This window comes from Leuresthes tenuis, unplaced genomic scaffold, assembly GCF_036924035.1.
Source record: "Leuresthes tenuis unplaced genomic scaffold, fLeuTen1.0.hap1 SCAF_6, whole genome shotgun sequence".
In the NCBI taxonomy this organism is placed as follows: Eukaryota; Metazoa; Chordata; class Actinopteri; order Atheriniformes; family Atherinopsidae; genus Leuresthes; species Leuresthes tenuis.
Genome location: NW_027325360.1, coordinates 21,269,176 through 21,290,410, shown reverse-complemented (window position 1 = coordinate 21,290,410; position 21,235 = coordinate 21,269,176). Strand labels below are relative to the sequence as shown.

General features: G+C 37.2%; 1 protein-coding gene across 6 annotated transcripts in view; it reads left to right on the top strand.

The window, feature by feature from the left end:
- Positions 1–21,235, top strand: part of trpm3 (transient receptor potential cation channel, subfamily M, member 3) — a 105,391-nt gene that overhangs the window by 47,640 nt on the left and 36,516 nt on the right. For all 6 annotated transcript variants that reach the window (XM_072388169.1, XM_072388165.1, XM_072388168.1 and 3 more), the window contains exons 6-9: positions 1,524–1,695; positions 11,329–11,503; positions 11,936–12,059; positions 19,424–19,496. In XM_072388169.1, coding sequence (XP_072244270.1) covers positions 1,524–1,695; positions 11,329–11,503; positions 11,936–12,059; positions 19,424–19,496 — 544 coding nt within the window. The remainder of the gene's footprint in view (positions 1–1,523; positions 1,696–11,328; positions 11,504–11,935; positions 12,060–19,423; positions 19,497–21,235) is intronic.

Genomic DNA, 21,235 nt, shown 5'->3' with positions numbered 1-21,235 from the left:
CATCAAAGTGAGTTGGACAGCTGGTAGAACCTCATGAGACCGCATAGCTTATGCTGTCTAATTCAAATCTCTGGGAGCCAATGTTATGTTATAGTTAAAATTTCATCAGAATGTGCCGCACTCTGTCCTGCTGAACAAGTCGGGCAGAGACAATGAATCTTGGGGCCTGAAATTAAATTATTAAGTATTGAAATATTTTTTTCTTGCTTGATTTGCCTTCACTGTATACTTAATGAGATGAGTTTACCGCATATTGTCAGACACTGCCCCTGTACACCATATCCTGCTTCTAAGAAACTCCCATTTATGAATGAACATCAACCCAGTTTTCCATGCAATTTAGTGTAAATATTTGAAGCAAATTAAAGAAGGAGAAAAATTTAAATGTTTTTAAGGAACCAATTGGAAACATTTGATTTCACTAACATTTTTATTTGAAAAATTCCCAAGGGAAAGATTTTAGAGCATAGAGCTCAAATTGCGATGACATCCATTGTAATGTGTTCATGTGCAAGGATCACACCATGAATAAGATGTGTATAATTGTTTATTTTAAGGTGATAAATGCATGATGTTGACAAGAAATAACGTAAAACTGTGTTGTGGAGAATGTGTGTTGGAGATCATTAGCTGCACACAGGCTTTGAGACCCCCTATAAGAAAAAAGAGACAAACAGAGGAGAAAAACAAGAAGGGGAAGAGAAGATGTGACATAGAAGACAAGAACAAATTGTGCAGGAATAGAGAGTATTTATAGATATATGATAGGGAGGGATGTTTGGAGTGTGGTCCTGTTCCTGAACCTCAGCTTTACATGTCATCTTCATTTGATAACGGGTTTCATTATCAGCCTTGCTGATGACCATAAACTGTGGTAAAAAGCTTAAAATTCCTACTTCAACATGAGCTGCCACTTTCCATGTCAAGAAAACAATTTTCAAAATGTCATATTTTGATGCCAAGACAGCACGTCTTCTTAGGTTTGCTTTGTCAGGTTACCTCACTGCCCACACACTGTGTATTCTTTAGAGATCTGTGAGTTCATAAGAGAATCCAGCTCTACGCACTCCAACTTTTGTGCTTGTAGCAAAGGCTGAAAAACTTCTTTGCTTGGAGCTATGGTCAGGCTTTCACTGTAACAACAGTTAACAATGGCGGGAAGTTGCACACACAATTGAACCATCAGTTAAATCAAAACAGTAAAAGATAAATAATAATGCTACGGATGGATTTTCTTTGAGGAAAAGATGTTTTGGCTTTTCACTGACTAGCTTTAACGTAAGCTTGATTTTAACAACTAGCCTCACTCCCTTGAGCTTAAATGTTGATGACATTGGTAGACAATTTGTCAAATTACCTGCCAAATAGTTATTATGAAACAGCTTCCCTTCACCAAATGATTTTCAACAGCAACATCCTTAATAGTCATGTGTAACAAAGCATAAGGTTAACATTCTCTTGTCACTTTGTGTTGTATGCTTTTCAGATGTTTGCGTAACTTTTATTGTCTTCCCCCTGGTTAGGTGGTACGACCATACCAGACCATGTCCAACCCCATGAGCAAGCTGACAGTTCTTAACAGTCTCCACTCCCACTTCATCCTGGCAGACAATGGCACCACAGGAAAGTATGGCGCTGAAGTCAAACTGCGACGCCAACTAGAGAAACACATCTCCTTGCAGAAGATCAACACACGTGAGTGGAATTTCCGGTATCTGTCTGACAGGAGTCTTGTCCTATGTAGCCTAAATTGGAGGCCATGTTTTAAATGATGCAGCAAATGACAACAGCAAAATTAAGTTCTGATCCTTTTTTTAACAACAACACCACCACTGCGGGTAAACTGGGCTCAGCATTTATATAGCTGCAAACAGATTAGAATATCATCACTTGCTTAGATAGATAGAGATATGCCCAGTTTATCATAGAAAAGGAACATTTTGAAAAGATCTATTGATGAAGACACATGGCCATTCAGGGAGTCAGTTGATATAATTTGTTGGGCACTTGTTGCTGAACCAAGCCAATTATTCCTCTGATGCACAGATGCAAACAAACAGAAGCAAAAAAAAAAAACCCTCTGATATCTTTTGAATTATTTATCAGAAGTCTCTTGCAGCATTGTTGAGACCTTACCAGTATCAGACCTGATCAAGAGAAATGCTGTTTGCAGCCATTATTAATATTCTATTACCTTTTGTAATCTGTCAACATGAAGCCATTTTGTCGCAATCCCCTGCAGGTTTGGTCGAGATGAGTTTACACATTTAAACGTCAGTGTTTATTTGAGAACGGTAGAGGACTCCGAGAGTGTCAGACAGCAGGTTTAACCAAGTGCAGTGCTATAATGCAAACCCTACCTTTGTCAACACCATTTTTGTTCACTGTCAGAACTTTCACTGATGTTTATTGACAGTGACAACATAAGGATATACTTGAATGAATATTTTTGTGTTGCTGCTAAGACATTGCTCCTAATCCTTTTACTTTGAGGATTTAAAAAAATGTTTCTGGGTTGAAAAAACTCATGAATGTGCTTCCTTTTCCATTCATCATTCATCCTGTCATATGACCTATGGACTTCCCTTTGTCATCCTATGCCTGGTCTCATACAAAAGGGGCTGGGAAGGCAAAGGGACGCTCAGTTGTCATACAAGCATCAATTTCATGATTCCTATTTGAAATCCTTATTGCCAATATTTGCCTTTACTTGGATCCAAGGTGAGCACTAACATCTATTAAGAGAACAAGGTAATATGTGGTGCTTGCTGCTGACCTGTGATACATATCACAAGCCATCACTTATAGACTCTTTCACTGTAACCTTCAATTCAGCATTGTTGAACTGATAACCACCTTCAGCATAATAATCTTCTATTCAGGCTGACAGCTTGTCTTTTGAGATGAAGTGCTATCAGCCTGTAGCTCTCTAGCCTCATTCTAAATCATTTAGATGTCTATACTTACATATTATGCAGTGATTTGGTACTTTGCTCTGTGACTGATGTGAAGAGTGTTATCCATGGTTACAGCAGTATTATTTGAAAATAAATATGCAAGTGTAAAACCTACTTAGTTATGAATGTGTTAAGTGAAATAATAATGAATATTTTTATTTTAAAGATTTAAAAAGATAGTCACAGATCCATTTGATTTGAGCATACATGTTGCTACAAGTCACAATATATTGCAGTTTTGTAGCTGCAGAAACACACTGTTGGTCTAAATGCTGGTATAATTTCTCTATGACAATCTGTATCTTCTTGTACATTTTTACTTCCTAGTTCACCCCAGTGGGGTTAGCAGATGAGGGCTATTTCTTGATTTGATTATCTCTGCATGGCCAGTTGTGGAGGGCATCAATTTTACTCTCAGGAAAAAGGTTATAAAGAAAATGAAGAGGGGGAAACTTAGATCAGTGCCTGGCATGTTGGTTGTGGACCATTCATTACTACCAACTCTTTTTTTTTCTTCCTTAAAGCACAGTCACAAATACTGCACACAAACACAAGATGAAAGAAGTGTGGTGGATATATATGTGTAATCTCCCCCTGTGGTATATCTGTGATGTCTGGGCAATCCTGTAGCTAATCCTACTGTGCCTGTGTGCAAATTTCCGTGAAACAGTTATTAACATATGACTGCCAGAAATGCTGTGGCAATCAAATAGGCTCCACATATTTTGAATATGGGAATCAATTGTATGCAACAAATCTACAGCTCATTTGAACCTACAACACCTATTTAAAATGAGGTGTCTTAATAAATCTTTTAGGCCTTAGATAACCTTTATGCATGCGTTATAATTTGATGTTATTTTACCACATGATAGTTTAGGTTCTTTGTGCATAGTACATTTGCATCTGAAGTTAAGGCAGCACCACTGACACCTGTCAAAACTCATTATTTGAGCACAGTTGCATAACTCCTAAAACTTTAAACACCACTTTAGACACAGAACTTGCTTTCAGGCCTTGTGAGAAAGTGGGTGAACAGGGGAAGGGGACAGCTCTGACTGGGTGTGAACAAAATCATTTTCCTGAGACAAGTTGATGGAAAGGTTTGTGAATGGAGCCAGTACATTAATCTATATTCATAGTCTTCCCATGAGTTAGGCAGCCAGATGTCATCTACAGAAGCTTAAAAAAATATGGACTGAGATGCAGATACAAATGAGTCTATATTACTGGGACATGAAAGCACAGGACAAATATATTAATGCTGAATAAAGTACTTGGCATACTTGTTTTCCTTAACTAATCTATTAAGCTAGAAGCCCACATGCATGTCCCCTCATTTTTTCCTGAAACAGATTCGGATGCTGTGTAACTCGAAGATGAAAAAAGTGATGATTGGCACCATTTGGCACAGTTCACTCAACAGTGGCACAGCTCTTTTGACATGTCCCAAGTTATCATATATCTTTCTCACAGTGTGAGACAAAGGTGGAACGATTTAGAGAGATGAGTGAGAAAGTGATGATAGAGAAAAATAAATTAGGTTGGGAAGTGAGGAAAGAGACTTCTTTGATATCCAAAGTTTGGTAAGAAGTGGATTAAAAGGATGCATGCAGTGAAGGCATTACACTGAATCACAAAGAGAAAAGGCAATGACAGAAAATGAGCAATTAAGGCTAGAGATTAAGAAACTGTGCAGAAAAAAGGAAGAAAAGCCATACTGCCTGTTGTTTTTTTTTGTTTGTTTGTTGTTCACAAAACAATCTGACATTGACTATTCATGCCAGAACCAAAAAAAGATAAAATTAATTAAAACTTATTTATTTGAGTAAGTTCAGATAAAGTCTGATGGAATGAAAAATTCCCCTTGTGTCGACCCTCTTCCTTTTTACCTAAATTACATGGAATATTACAATGGCAGCGTAAGTACAATGGAATGTGTGCTCACCTGTGGGCACAGGCTTGAGTGCACCACTGTGTAACCTTCACTGATCCTCCCTCCTGTAGCTTTGATTTCATTAATTACAGTGTTCGAAAGAAAAAAAAAAAGTAGAAGCCATAAGCCATAACATGTTGGCCTCCCTTGTGGAGCAGTACATACAGGAGAAATAATAGTTAACCTGTTACAGATGAAAAGTCAAAAAGGTTGTAATATATTTATTCAGACTTTATATGGCTCACACTGTTATGTCTCACTTTTAATTGCATCATCATGCAGGTCCTGTCACATATGATGAAAATCTGGCTTGAAAATGACTCGCTTTAAAGTATTGCATGTAGTTTGGCTAATTAGATATCATCATTTAGTTATTTACAAGATCATTCATGTCTTCATCATTAATTACTGTTAGTTTGTCACAGTCCTTCAGGTGGTAATGGTGCTATATTAGTCACTGTTTGCGTTGATGGGGCTGAACTGGTCTGTGGATGGGGATCAACACAATAAATATTTGAAGGCCAGTGAGAGTAAGAGAACAGAAATGGTATGGGGACAACCAAAGTCGTTTGGGTGATAGGGTTTGTTCATGCAAGAATAAATGGAAAGACATGTCACAATGATGAATTTGAGCTGTGTGAGTGTTCTGCCCTGTGGTGGAGAGATAACATTTCATTGTTGGTTTGAGACAAGCCTTGCTTCAGGTATGGTTCCAGGTTGAGGAAGTGCATGTGTGACAACATGTTCTATGTTGTGGAACGTTAGTCTTGCGTTAGTAATGCAGGAGGTGGAAACTGTCTGTAGAGCAGTACAAGTGGCTAAAAAAACAGAAAAATGGTGGTGAGAAGGTAAAAAGAATTGTGGTAGACTGCTCATATGTCTGAAAAAGGAGGAAAAAAGGAGGCTCCATGGTGCTGTGGTGGTAAGCACCCTTATCGCAAATCAAGAAGGTTCCTGATTCCAATCTTGGCTATTGCCTTTTTGTATGGAGTTTCCATGTTCTAACCATGCATGTGTGGGCTCTCCCTGGATAGTATGAGTTGAAACTGAGCTATTTTATTGTCATTGATTAAAAAACACTGATACAGTGGAGTATCTCAACTTAAGTTGATCAATAAAAACAACTCCTAAACAGCAATAACTGATTAAATGAATATAACAAATAGATTGAAACAGACATCAAATTAATCTAAATATTTTCCAGACATTTGCCTGACTTCAGTGATTGACAGTAGAGGAAGATCCCTTCAGATTATTTGCTTAACTGTTATGATATACTTTACCTTTGTTGGACATACTTACATTGTTACAGTTTGTTCCAAACTCAAGCTAAGAGAAAAAGTCACATAAATGTAGTGGAAGAAAAAGAATAATGTTTTCTTCTGCATTGTTTTAAAGCATGGAAATTACATGATATAACCAATAATAAATAGGGGGACAGTAGCATTTGTGGCCCAATGATATATTTACTGTAATGCTGGGAATAATGTTATATTTTGTTGGCTAATTTGATTTCACATGAGCTGAAAAGTCAAAGTTATGTTATGTCATAAGAAAAAAAAAACGAGAATTATAAACTAAAAAACAATTTTATACTTGGCATTTCATGCTGTGTGTATCAGAATATGACATTAGATAGGTCATAACGTCATTTCATCTTGGATTTCCCAGGCTGCATGCAAATCAGGGTCAGTGCAAACACATAGAAATACTTTATATAGAGCTTTTTTTTCCATTTCCATTTAATTGGACAGGGAGAAATATAACTAAATTCAGTGGAGCTTTGGAAATGAATACAGTGTACTGACCCTGTGAGCAGCTATTTCCAAAGGCAGCTATCTGACATGGGAGTAAAACATACAGGTCTGTCTTTTGGCTTGTTTTTTGTTAAATGAGTAATGACACAGTGTAATATGTCATGTGTTGTTGTTCATCTGAAGTTGCATTCACCTGATTTTAAGACCTGGTAATGACCAGACTATTCTTATTATGTCCCGATATGTAAAACCTTAGAATTGAAACAGGGTGTGCTCTAATTTTCTCAAGACTATACATGTGTATCTGGAAGGTGATTTTACCTGTTGTATTTAACTTCCTCTCATCATGGCCTCATGGGTGCATCCTTGCATGTATTAATGGAGAAAAGAGAAAGGAACAGGTATTGATGAGTGTCCAGTAACTCATACAGTTTATTGCACAAATGTTTCATGTTTATGAATTACTATAATTAGAACGTGTCAGCAGCAGCTTTCAAATGGTTTCTGTCATGCTACTCTGTCGTCTTAGCAAAGAGCTGATTCTCATGTAAATTCTTTGTTAGGAACCATAAAAACGCTTGACGAGAAATCAAGAGAAACAAAAGCATTGTAAACAGTTGTACTCATTAGTGAGGAGGATTCCCTCTAATTACTCCCTAGCTTCTTTTTCCACCTTCAATAACATGCATTCATATGAAAGTGCTGCTTCCTGTAGCACCACTTTGTGTTTTTCAAATGCATTGTGCTCTGTTGATATAAAAGGGAGAGATCAGATGACAGGCAGCTTTCATAGATGCATTTTTCTCAGATAATCTCAGATACAACACAAGCCTTCAGGAACACAGTTGTTAGTTCTGGCACTAATAGAGATCAGACCAATCAGAAAAAGTTCACAAGCAAAACTGTAAAAATTAAAAATGCAATTTCCTGGGTTATAAAAAAAGATATATATATACATATCTTAATCTCTATAACCTCACATGTTAGAATAGGAGCATCTGTGGTGAATATTGATTCCTTCTCTGTAAATCACCATGTTGCTTTATTTAAAATAAGCCTAATTCACAACCCATGGTTCAGTTATTTATAAGATAATGACAGTTGGCTTAAAATCACAAACAAAGCTCTTAATATATATACCAAAATCAAAAATTGACCCAGGTAATCTGAGTGCAAGATACTAGACTACAGAACACAGAAACCTTCCAGAAAAGGACAGACATTTAGAAAACATAGATAAAAAAGAATACATTGCAGGATTGTTTGATGAGGCATCTGTCCCCCACCGTTACAAGCTAACTTCAACCAGATGAACAAAACTGTCCGAGCAGAGCCACTCAGTCAATAGAAGCCACTGTCCATGACTGTTGCTGTCAGTGCTGGGCTCTGATTGGTCCAAAGTGTTGGGTTTTAGCCATAAACTGATAACTTCATATCTGGGACAATGCATTTTGTTATAACTGGATCTTAACAAATCTCAGAAGAGTCTGGCTACCACACAGGTTAAAAGAACGGAGAACACACACACAGTTTTTCTTTTCAAACCTAGCATTATCTGGAGCTGTACGAAGCTCAAAAAATTATTATAGCCCACCTAAAATAGTCAATAAAAATTAGCCACTTTCAGCGTGCCTGTTGCAGCTCAGAGGTTCTTGTTTTCTCCATCAAAGGATATTCTGAAAATGGTAGAATGCCAACATCAGAACCAGAGTCAAATGACTCTCGAGATGAGCAGCTGATTGTGACTCCAGTGAGACCGACAGCACCAAATTTCAACCAATGGTGTGAAGTGAAAAAATGTGGTTCTTTCCAAAAGAATTTACATAAATAGATAAAACCATAATGTTTTTTCAAGGCTAAAAATCTAACTGTGTAAATGTGTATGTATTTGTATGTCTGTAAATTTGTGTGCTCACAGTCAGAATTTCTTCCTCCCAATTAGCCATGACACAGATGTGCTTTCCCCTCATCTTCTCCCTGGTGGGTTTCAGTTGAACAATAATCTAATTCAGATACAGCGGCAATGCCTCAAAAGCTCACCAGTCATCAATATCAATGTTTGATCTGACACAACCGCAAGCTTACACACACGCAGGCACACACATAGACACACATAACAGACATAGGTATCCAAGGAAATAAAGAGATCAGATACAAAATGCAAGTCATTAAACTACTCCTTTCTCACATTTTGCTTAATTCATGTATGGTTGTGTGATGTATTGTGGCACGGTGACGTTTCACCCCTTTGAAGTAGGTAAGGGCCTTAAAATATTCTCCTTATATAACTGCCCCTGTTGCATGACAGCACAAGGCTGTGTGAGGCACAGCGTAATGGTGGGTGTGCTCCCAAATATGTGCCTGTGTGAGTGTTGAGTGTGTGCATATGGTATGTTTGTGCCCTGCGCGTTTGAGAGACAGACAGCAGTGCAATCTGCTCTGTGAATTATGCAGACCAGGATGAGCGTACAGGGTGGGGAAGTTGAGGCAATTACACAGCTTTCGAATCAGAAGAGTCAAAATATCAAATATAGTACACCAACACATGAAGCAGGGAGGGGATAAGAATGGAGTGGCTTTGGGAATAAAAATCTCAGAGGAAGCCTGGGAGTGTGACAAACCCAAAGATTTAGAGAAAACGATTTCAAGAAGTGATCACACTAAGAGCACTGAAAGGGGTAGGACACAGTGACTGTGAGGTTCACAGGGTTTGGTAGGATTTATAGGATGTTCAGTGGTATAATGAGAAATGAAACACAGCAAGGACACCAGAAATTAAAATAAAAAGGGAATTTGGCAATATGTTTCAAATCTAAACATCAAATTTTTAGATTTACCATACAGCAAGGCTTAAAAAGCCTTTTGTATTACTGTATTAACATGAGCTAAAACTTCAACAGGTTTGGATGCAAGGTTTAACATAAAGAGAAAATATTAGAAAAATATTCTATGCTTTGTTTTTTTAATATTGTTAACAGAAATACCAGATATCTGTGGGTGACAAAAGTCCAGGATAAGGATTAAGATTTAAAATTTAAATTAAAGTTGGGTGTTTTCGGTCAATGAGACGACAGCCACATGTGAGAAGCCACAGTGGTTTTTTTAAAGGGCAGGAATCTGTTGTACTTCACAGACAAGCAATTTGAGAAGAGGTTAGAAAATAAAATAAAAAATAAACATATCTAAAGTGTCTGAATTCTACCATTTAGGACTGCGCTTTATGTGTATTTTCTGTGCTTTTGGACTTAACAGCAAATCATAATATACACATGTCAAATATTTATGCTATATGTACATTCAGTATTAGAATAACCATTATGCAATGTAAAGTCAGAGTGAGCTTAGTCACCTCACAGGTAACATAATCTGAGTTCTCTGGTTTCTTACTGCAGTCCGAAAATGTGCATGTCAGGTAAATGAAGGATTCTATGGTATGAGTTAATGTATTCATTGGTTGTCTATCCCTATCATGAGCTGTCAGCCTATCCAGTTTTTGCCCTGCCGTTCATCCCAAGACAGCTGAAATGGCAGCCATAATAATGAGTATAGCAAATGTCCAAAGAACTGATGTTGTTCTTGTTTTTTTTTTTTTTGTCTTGTTGACCAGTCAAAATGCTTTATAACAAGAACAACATTCATCAATTCACATACAATATTCAAAGTGCTTCTTGGTCTATACTTGGAGTGCACTACTCCAAAACTTTGATTTGTGTTTAGGAGAAAAAGTTAATTAATTTTCACAGCTCACTAAATGTGAATCATTGTCTTGTATTTTCTTTTTTTTTTTTAAATAATAGCAACAACGTCACTAAGCTGACTGTTGGCAGAGAAGAAGAGATACAGACAGCTACAGACGGTCATGGCTTTACGGATGAAACACACAACATCAAACTATATAGATAGTGTATAATGGAATTGTTTCAAGTCTCATTTGAGAAAATGGATTTTAATTAAAAGTCAGCACTCTGACCAGACCCATGATGAAACCAGAATAGGACTTTTTGGTTTAAATGAGTGTTATGCTTGATAAAAGGAAAACATTGCCTTGCAGGTAATGCTGGACAATATGGTTACACCAAATAGCGAGAGTAAAGGTTTACATATTTTTGCTGCATACAATATATTTTATATAGGATAATGTTCCTCAAAGGACAAGAAATGTGAGGAAATATAAAGAAAAATGTAAAGGGTTCACATCCTGTCATGCACCACTGCCTATAGTTCGACCATGGACAGGAAACGCAGCTGTTAATTACCCTGGATAGTCTGTGATTAGTTGGCAAGCAGTGATTTCAATGTGAAATATGGATTACATAAATGTGCACACACACAAACATAGAAAATCTCCAAGGAAAACAGCACGAATCAAAAAGTAGGCTGGATATTTTTGGTACTACTGTCTTTTATCCCATAATTAGAAAGTGTCTTGGCAGGAGAGTCATGTGACATCACAGGTGTCAAATTTATTCTTTGCTGCTCACAAATTTAGAATAGTTTATGAATCTGACGTTGTTGATGCTGTGAAACTAATTTATCACCTCTAACTTTTTTCAATTCCTAGCTCCATTCTCTGTTTCCTTTTTTGCATTTCGGTCTTTTTATGCATTATTCTTTATTGTTTACCTCTCTGCGATCGCATCTCACCTCTTGTTTTTGTCTGCTCCCACCTCATGTGCAGGCATTGGTCAGGGTGTGCCAGTGGTGGCTCTCATCGTAGAGGGAGGCCCTAATGTGATTTCCATTGTTCTGGAGTACCTCAGGGACACTCCTCCAGTCCCTGTTGTGGTGTGTGATGGCAGTGGAAGAGCCTCAGACATCTTGGCCTTTGGACATAAATACTCAGAGGATGGAGGGTATGCACTTCACATGTGCACATAATGCTCATGCTCACGATGCACATTTGGATAAGAAAATCTCATAGACTGTTTAGACTGTTAACCTTGTTTTTAATCACAATATCTGAATATGTTTATGTTAGTTTAAAATTACCATGGCAATTTTGATGAATTAAGGATTGATATAACTTTATATTGAGTTCTGCACTATAATGCTGCAGCCTTTTAGAGGAAAAAAGTTATAATAGTTGTATCTTTAAGAAATTATTTTTCTCAAATATATTTATAACTTTTTATTGCTTAATATATCCAATTAAAGATGGAGGTAAAATATCAAGTTCTGAACGCTGAAAGTTCAATTTTTCTTCCAATTGTCAATCTGACCCATTCATAATACTTTTTTTCTATTTCTTTTCTATCATCTTTTTCTATATCTCTTTGCTTCTGAAGCATAATTAATGAGTCTCTACGAGACCAGTTGCTGGTGACCATCCAGAAGACGTTCACCTACAGTCGGACGCAGGCCCAACATCTGTTCATCATTCTCATGGAGTGCATGAAGAAAAAGGAACTGGTTAGTCATTCTCCTTCAAAGACAGAAAACAACTCGTTATAACTTGTTCACAGTTACAACCTTTGCACATATGTTTGCGTGATTATGCAAAAGAGCAAGTTAAGCGAGCAGTATTTAAACTTGAAAACAAATATCTGTCAAACTCTGAGACCTACAAATCCCTGTCTACCACAAATATCACTGAATTATCACTCAAACACCACTGGGTCTAAAAAGGTGTGAAGGTGGAACTAAATTTTTCAAGTGAATCTTTGTCATTATGAAACTTTAAGTGAAGCTGTTATTACTCCATCTTTTATGTATGAAATGTAATGTTAAACAGATGTAAATGTATTCAGAATGCATCAGGGACCAACTGTCCTTCACTTTGTATCCCTTTGGCAGTGTTTTAGTCAAGTCAAAAGTCTTGTCAAATAGAACAGCCAAACAGGTCCCTCTTTTATGGAGGGCAGTTTTAGTCCCTTGAAACCAGCTGCTTTTTAATACTGTCTGTTTGGTGTGTGCATGTGTGTGTGTGTGTGTGTTTGTATGCATGTACACTTGTTTGTATTTTTTCATAAGATGCTAAACAAACCCACTATACTTGTGGGGTCATGCATGTCTTGCTGCGACCAAATGGTGGTCACCACATGTTTAAAGGGTTATTTAAAGGTTAAAATCTGGTTTTATAGTTAGAATTAGAATTAAGATATGGTTAGGTTTAGGGCAATTGTTATACATTCAGCAATGGTTAGTTTAAGGGGCTAAAGAAAGGAAAACAAGTTTGTATGTGTGTTTGTAGTGTTAGTCATTAGATGACCTAAGTTTCTTTATGCAGTTACATTGTGGCGATGTGTCTTCCTTTCACAAAGCACAAGTCCCTGTGACATAAGTCATGAAATTTTTAGGTCAAAACATGTTCTAAAGTTGTGGTAAGGTTGGGTTATGCAAACACTGTGCTGGGAAAAAGAGAGGGGTGAGATTGGGCCCTCCATTATTCATCCCTTACATGTCTATCTAAGAGGAGAATGCACAATACTGGTTTCAAGGAAAACGTTGTTGAGCTCAGAATAATTGAATTTCTCTTTGTAATGAGATATGTTCGGACCACAACCAGAATAATGTTTTTATATGGCACAATAAGTGAAGCTGAAATTAATGGAATAGAGTGCATAACAATGTTACGAGCAAAGTACTTTTTTGACACATGAACTGTATTATAATATTTTCAATTGGAACATAGTGTGTGAAATCAAAATTCAAGTGTCAAAGAAGTGAGGTTTTGGTAAATGAATATGCCAGTAATTATTGTTATGTCCTCTCTCATAAGAAAGCTGTTACACTGTGACTACACACTAATGATGACCTCTGTGCAAATGTGTGTCACAGCTAGCCAGTTCACTCAGGAGAGTGCATTGTAGACCTATAATCAAGTGTTTTACTTGCTCATTATTTAACTGACACACTTAAAAAAGATTTACATTATATTCCTACAGTATCTATAAAGATACTGTACTTGACACAGTGATGGTTGCAAGCCAACCCTGATAACAAACATTTTAAGTTCCAATATATATATATTTTTTTTTTTTTCTTGGAAGCAATCAGTTCTCTACAGATGGCACTGGTCCTTCTCCTCTCAGTCCACTGTGACCTTGTCACTTAAGGTCTTTGCTTTTTGTCTGTTATGTTTTTTTCTATCCCCTCTATTTGATTTAAAGCATTGAAAGTTTTCACACTGAATCTAGTGTGTGTTTTTTTTTAAATCTAATTTTGATTGATTTTTGATTTTATAAGTGAACTTGCACTCCAGTACAAGATTTGTACTCTTCATCTTAGTCAATTCTAGATTCATTTTCAAAAATACTTTGAAAGACTGGCTCATTAACAAGGATTTTGATTATCTTGGAGAAGCTGAAATCAGTTCAGTTCAGCCATTCCTTCGGCATTTATTGCTCGAGTTATCTGGACTTTCAGGAGCAAAGGGCCCATCTGAGAGAAATTAATGAAATGCAATATTCCCTAAACATTGTTCCTTTTTGGACCACGCAGTGCATTGTGAGTGACCACAAAAGTGTGTGTATTTCTCATGGACAAAATCATATGCAATATTACTTCAACACAGTATAATACTGTAATGCCATCTTTATGGTAAAAAGAAAAAAAAAAGAAAAAAACGCCAGCAGCTTTTACTGCATCATCCCTCTGCTGCAATACTAACTCATTTAATACTCATTTTCTCTCATCCCAATTTGCTTTGATCATTGTGTTCTGCATGTTTTGCAGGGGTAATATTGTCCATATCAATGAACTATGTTACTACTGACTAATAGCAGTATTTTGTAAGAAATTTGTAATGGGATGAAAGTGTGTCTCCCCATGTTTTATTTAAATCCTAGCTTTAGTAAAAGTGCTGAGACTGAAATCAGTACACCATCTAGAAACACAACTGACATGAAAAGGAAGACTCAGTGAAATATTTAGTCATTGTCCTTTACATTTGTAAATTGTGGTTCTGTGAACACAAGAATTGAATCCCAAACAAAACACAGACAGTGTATACACACACAGGAGTACACAGAATTTGGTGGGCAGCCCAGCATTGCTCATGGCTGTGCAGCGTGTAAATGGATTGATTTTACCCTCTGTGGGATTTCTGGAGCTGACTGATGCTCACACTGATGGAGCTGCTGAACACCATACACGGGAGCAGCAGAACAATCGAGTGTGAATCGTTGAGCAGGAACACCTGTAAAGCTCAGATAATCTGAAGCTCACTCATTCTGTAAGTGTTTCCACTCTCATATTGAAGCTGAGAGCAGATCGTATTATTCGGTTATATTGTAAGCTCACAACAATGCCACAACCTTAGATTAAGAGATGAGTATAGGCTAGGTATGTCTTTTTTGGTGTTACTGGTAGGAATTGGGTTTTAAAACTGCAAATATTACCCATGAAAGAATAATTTTAACTTTGCCTTTCCTTTTAAAGAATGGTCTTTGCAAACCTTACCCTTCTCTTTTTGTTCACAGAAACATTGCTGAAGTGAGTACTGAACATGGATATTTCTAAGATACGAGCCCTGCAGTAGAGACCATTTGGTCTTTACTTCATACGTACGCCTTTATTTTTAATGACAAATTCAAATTTCCTTTTCATGGAGGATACCAGTGTTTGTTAGAGAAGTGGTGTTGCTCTACCTTTCCCATTATAATACTCCACTTGTTCTATTGGATTCAAGTTCCTGCTGCTCTGCTGGGTGCTGCTCACTGTGGTCACCATGTTAGAAAGCTGTGAGTATAGTGTTGCATATGTGCGAGATTGGAAGGCGGTTATCCTAGGGGAAGCCCATCAGTGAAATTCCAATGTTCTTTATCAAACAATTTTCTAATATTATATGATTTTCTGACCTATATGTGGACACTATCACTCTCACTTTGAGGTTGAAATGTTGTGTTACATTGTGTGTTCAACACAACCTCTTGCAAACTAACTGTCTGATCTTCAGTGTTGAACTAGAGCTTTAACACGGAAGCAGCTTGCACTGGCATCTCAGATTAACACCCAAGTCGGAAGCAGGGTCACAAAACCTGGTTGAATAAAATGTTGACACATTCCTGGTAGTAAAATGAAGCATTATCTGCAGCATTGGTCTGAAATGGTGCTAGTATGGCAGGACCTTGATTTAATTTATCTATTTAGGCTTCGTGGAAGGATAATTGAAGAGTTGGAGAAAAAAGTAGATTGTAGACTAATGTAGCAATGTGTGCAAGCGTGTGTTTCTACTCAACAGGTCTCTTTCCATATTTTCAGCATGCTGTCTAAATCATGACATATGATGCAACCATCTTTTCCTTGTTGTCTCTGCTTTGCTGTCTGTATGTACCATCTGTGCTTTTATTTTGTTACTTTAATCATTGGCTACATTTTGTCTATTTTGCCTTCAAGCATTTTATTCTTTTAAGAGGACAAAATATGAATTTTACTATTCATAATAGTAACGTTGTATTGCTGTGGTTTTTGCATGGCAGTATATTAGAAATCTGACAAGTTCTGTGGAGCTACAAACAATTTTCCCAATTATCTCCTTTAATGATATGCTTATTTTGAGTGTGCACGCTCATTTCTGCTCTGGTAGCTGATAGATTAGTAGCATCTGTGTTTTAAAGATGAGAGAATGGAACTAATTGCAAAACTAGCCAATGAATAATGTGCAAGCAGCTGAGTTTTACACATGGGGTAGAAGATGTGTGAAAGTGTTTTATACTGATGATGTATTATATAAGTGCCTTGAAAGATAATCGTATAGCACGTATCACATTTTTAAAAAAATTTCTCTGGATGATAAGGGTAATTATCTCCCTTATACGTTTATGTTCCTTTTTAGAGCCTCTACACAGGGCTGCATGAGAGTATGTGCCTTTCACTATAACCATAGTATGTTGTCACTGCTACTAACACATGAATCCAATTTCTTTCCAAATTAAATGAGTTGTGACTCCTCAACATCTCATCCGCTTTGAATGGGGCACTGGATAAATGTCTTGGCAACTCAGAGCCTGGTATAAATAATTAAGTGTAGAATCGTACTTATCTGTTTAATTTGGATTAAATATTGAGGAGGAACCACCAGCCACCGTGGGAGGAAGTGGGAGGAAGATCAGGAAAAAGAGAGAGTGACTCTTTTGGACTATTAGAGAGATAGAAAAAAATGGGGTGGGTGGAGAGCAAATGAAAAAATATAGCAAAGACTTGAAATCTTAAACAGAGACACATAAGGACGTTTACCAGTTGAAAATTTAATGGAAACTAGAAGTCGTTTATCTCTTTCCTCTTTTATCATTGTACTGATCAGCCTATCCTTAAAGTCTTTTTCCAAAGTATTCTATCCATAGAAACACATTTAAATGTTTGCTGTTAGATATAAGGTTCACCAGTAAGGTACTGACTGCGCAAGATGCTTTAGGCAACTCAGTGAACTACACAAGTGTGGCATTTGCCATTAGTAGTCCTAATATGAACATGCACCCACATCAGCAGGGTCTCTGCCTATTAAATGAAGATGAATGTTTGTAATGAGCTTAATTCACTGGGGTGTGAAGTGCAGTTTTCACTTGATCTGAGCATGTAGCTTAATGCCTCTAAAGATGACGATGGGACTCCTTTGACAAAATCAAGTCACACTGACAAAGATGGCACCACATTTTATTCTCTTATTGTCATATATTCAACATCCTTATGTAAACACTAAATCTGGCTCCTTTTATCCTCTAGTCATTTCAAACACTTTCTCTTTCTTGCTGCCTGATGTGTATCCCCCCTTCTCTGTTTACACTAATCTCCTCTCTCTTTGCCCTGACACATATTTCCTTCTTTCCTACATTCTTGGTAAAATGGAACTAAAATGTACGATGGGAGAATTTATCTCTTGATACAATAAGTGCTGGGGAGCACCTTGCCTTGGAAAAGATAAAAGAAATAGCTGAAGGAGAGGTGTGTGTTTATCTTTTACTCTCACTTTTCGATGCATCTCTGTGGGTGTGTTATGATCAAACCAGCCCCTCTGCAATGTCACAGAAGATATCCTGCTCAGCTTCCTAGCTGTGCAGCATGTGTAATACAGTAGCCATGTTTGAACAAGTAGCCTATATCCAAAGTAACCTTGATGGTTTGACTGGAGAAAGACAGATGTAGAGGGAAAGTACCCAAAGGATGGTTGGTTGGGATAGCAGTCTTGTGGGCAGTTTTGTAAGATTAGTAATTGAAACGGATGATGGCAGGAAGAAGAAGAGGTATATGTCTAGAAGCCTTCATTGAAAATGAATAATAAAAATAAATGTGAATAACATATGTAATCATCTTTCAGATATTCTACCATGTGTACCCTGTGTGTGTGTGTAAAGGTGTGTGTGTAGGGGAACTCCCCATTCTGCTAATACATAATCATAACTTCAGGGAGTAATTTGCAAATATGCAGAACAAATTTCTGTATTAAATTGGGTTATATTAGGCACGTACATGAACACACCCTTAAAAAATTAGAATTAGGAGCTGACGTTTTATCTCTTTGTTTGTTCCAGCTGACTGTGTTGAGCAGATGGCTTTTAAATGTACTGTTTACATCTATTAGACTAAAGACAGAGATCCATTGTTGCAAATGATAATCTTGCTACTGGCCACACTATCAAACATACACAGACACACACTGTAAAACAACCGAACTCAGAGATGCAAATTAAATTACACACTGCAGTAACGACTCATTGGTGTCCCTGCTCAGGAGGCTTACAATCTATGGCTTCACATCTCATTGCACTCCTATTTCACCTGGAGAAAGACCCTTTGATTAGACTGCCACATGGACACAAGCACATAGATAGAAATTTGCTTAGAATCTGCCTTCTTAAGCAACTGCTTTTACAATACTAACTGTAACACAGACTGCTCATACTTCTCTCAAACAGGAAACAAGTAATCAACATAAAGTGAGCAAATGATGAATGAGCCAACTTAACTGAATCTCTAAATCATCATTATGAATTGAATTACATTTAGTCTTTTTTTTTTATTTATTATTATTGTGCATGAAGGGAGGAAAGCTCACAACACTACAGCTTTGCCCAGGAGAAGCAACAACAACTGCATCAACAAAGCTTGCAGATTCCTGGAGCTCCACAAAATGCAGTCATTTAGAGGAGGGGGAAATGGGCTGCGGTAACAGAGGCAGGGGGAATGGGTGGATGTGAGGATTAGAGTAATAACTCATCAGGCATTCAGAACACACATTCTCCCACACACAGCCCCAACAAGGTGCCCTTCATGCATCTACACACATGAACACGTGTGCCCTCACATGTGAGCGCCTGTACAGTATGTGTGCGCAGCTTGCTACTGTAGATATTTTCCTCCCAGCTGACACAGTCTTTCATTCACTGCAACATTAGCTATTTACTGGGGCCTAATCCAAATATTGTAAACAACAGCAAAAAATAAAAAATAAAATAAACCTTCTATTTGATTGGAGAGCACTAGTAGTTCATATTCATTTGATCTGCTCTGTTATGCTGTTATATGTTTTTCTTTGTTTCCTTTTCACCAAATTCCCTTATTCCCTCACCACAGTGATTGCACCGTTTGAGTTTTGTAACATCCTCTGCCCTGGAGACAAAAGAGGGCAGAGGCGAGTCCAACGAGGGGATACAGTACAGTACTTCTTCGCTTAGTAGCCATGTTTCATAGTAAAGTTTAATTCAGGAAATGAAAGCATTCATGCTCGGGATGTGAAGGAGCGAGTGACTGAAAAGCCTCTTTTTAGCAGTTCTGCTTGTGTAGTGAACAGACACTCACTTGTGTTCCTTCCTCTTTTTTTTTTTATTGTCTCCTAGATAACAGTGTTCCGGATGGGCTCTGAGGGTCATCAGGACATTGACCTTGCCATCCTCACTGCATTACTCAAAGGTGGGTGTGAGCATATATATGTGTATGCCAGAGCACCAATGGCATCCTTCTCTCTGTGGCCCTGGACCATTGTTGTTGTTTTAAAGCTTCTGTGCAGGGAAGAACGATGATATTGTTTCAGGAAGCGATCCTCTTGCAGTCCAAATATACAGTACCCATTTTTTTCAGAGCACGCAATGTTTTGTTTTCGTTGTCCACGGTTCAGACAGGAAACATTATGCTTTGTAAAATGGTTTTTGATCATCACAGCTGGAAAACTTCAAAGCAGAACCACTCACTTATTGTACAGATTTAGATTAAAGTGAGCAGTGTATATAATTCTTTTCTGCATGTCTCATCAAAGTTAATTGTTCTGATCCAAGAGATCTGACTTTTTGTCCCCAGCTTATTGTTTGATTATTTCCCGTCAGCTTTTGTAGCGGTAAACAAACAAGTCAGTACAGTTTAGTTAGTAAATGCTACAGATGAATCCCACAACTAATTTATTTGCTCCTCCATCTTGTGGCACCATTGTAACTGTGGTTGGAAGTCAATCACCCTCCACTGGCTGCTGCCTGTGGACTGTCACAGCAGTAGATTTGTCAGTGTTCTATTTTGACATAAAAGTCTGACATTATCAACTGTTTAGCTCCACTCCTATAAAGCATTGAACTGCTGGCCTCATTGTATGTTCATAATACTGGCAGAATTAAGTTTACTTTGTGGAAATTAAGTTTCCATTGCTAGAACAACTAATACCTATTTCACAAGAATTCCTTAATTAATTGAAAAAGTTTATTTATTTTTATTTTTTTCTTGAGTGTCAACTTGCCCATTAACAGTAGCCAGAATAGCAGTTGTCACCTGTTGCCCCATGTTAGGTTTTAAAGCTATATGTTAGTCATTTAGTAAAGTACAGATTAGTGCTGTTAACCAAAACCTACCATACTGTTGTTTTTGGGAACTAAAGACCTTTCTGTTCATTTTCTTGAACGAGTTCTACTGAACATCTTGCTACACGACCAGGAAATGTTTGCAAACAGAAAAATCTCAGAAATTGAAGATTTGAAGTTTGCTACTGCTGCTGCCAGAAACTGCATTTTTTTTCTGGATTTTTTAGACGTTTTCATCAAAGTTCATCAAAGAAAGTAAATTTGACAACAAGCTTTCTAACGAGCACAAATTGCAGGGAGATGCTACTGCAGCAATGGCAACTATCATACATTTGGTGCTTGTCTGGATTTGTGAATGATTACTTATTTATTTTATAAGCTATTTGAACTTCATGTCTAATTGTTCTACTACTTCTTTAAATGGATAGAAGTTGTCATTTCAATTAAGCTCTCTGTGAGTTCAGATTTTTAACTTGGTATGAGATATAGATAATCGATGAATCATCAATTAGTGTGAACGCAGCTGTTCAATCATTTTGCGGCCAGAGAAAAATAATCACAGGACTTTGAGCCCTCAATGAATCATCTTTTTTACCTAATAAATGTTCAGAAGACAGTTTATAAATAGGATCGGTCATTTTGACTGTTAACGCCATATGACCATGTTATTTCTTCCATTGTGGCTCTTGCAGCACAGTCCATGCCAAAAGTATAATTGCTTTACACAAAGGTTTACAGGTCTCATGTTAATCATACATCCAAAGGCAACACATTGTGAAGAATGAAAAAACTTGTACTGTTTAACTGTTTATCATTTGATTTTCTGTCTGGAATTATTCCTTAGAGACAGTTTGGTATTGATTAAAG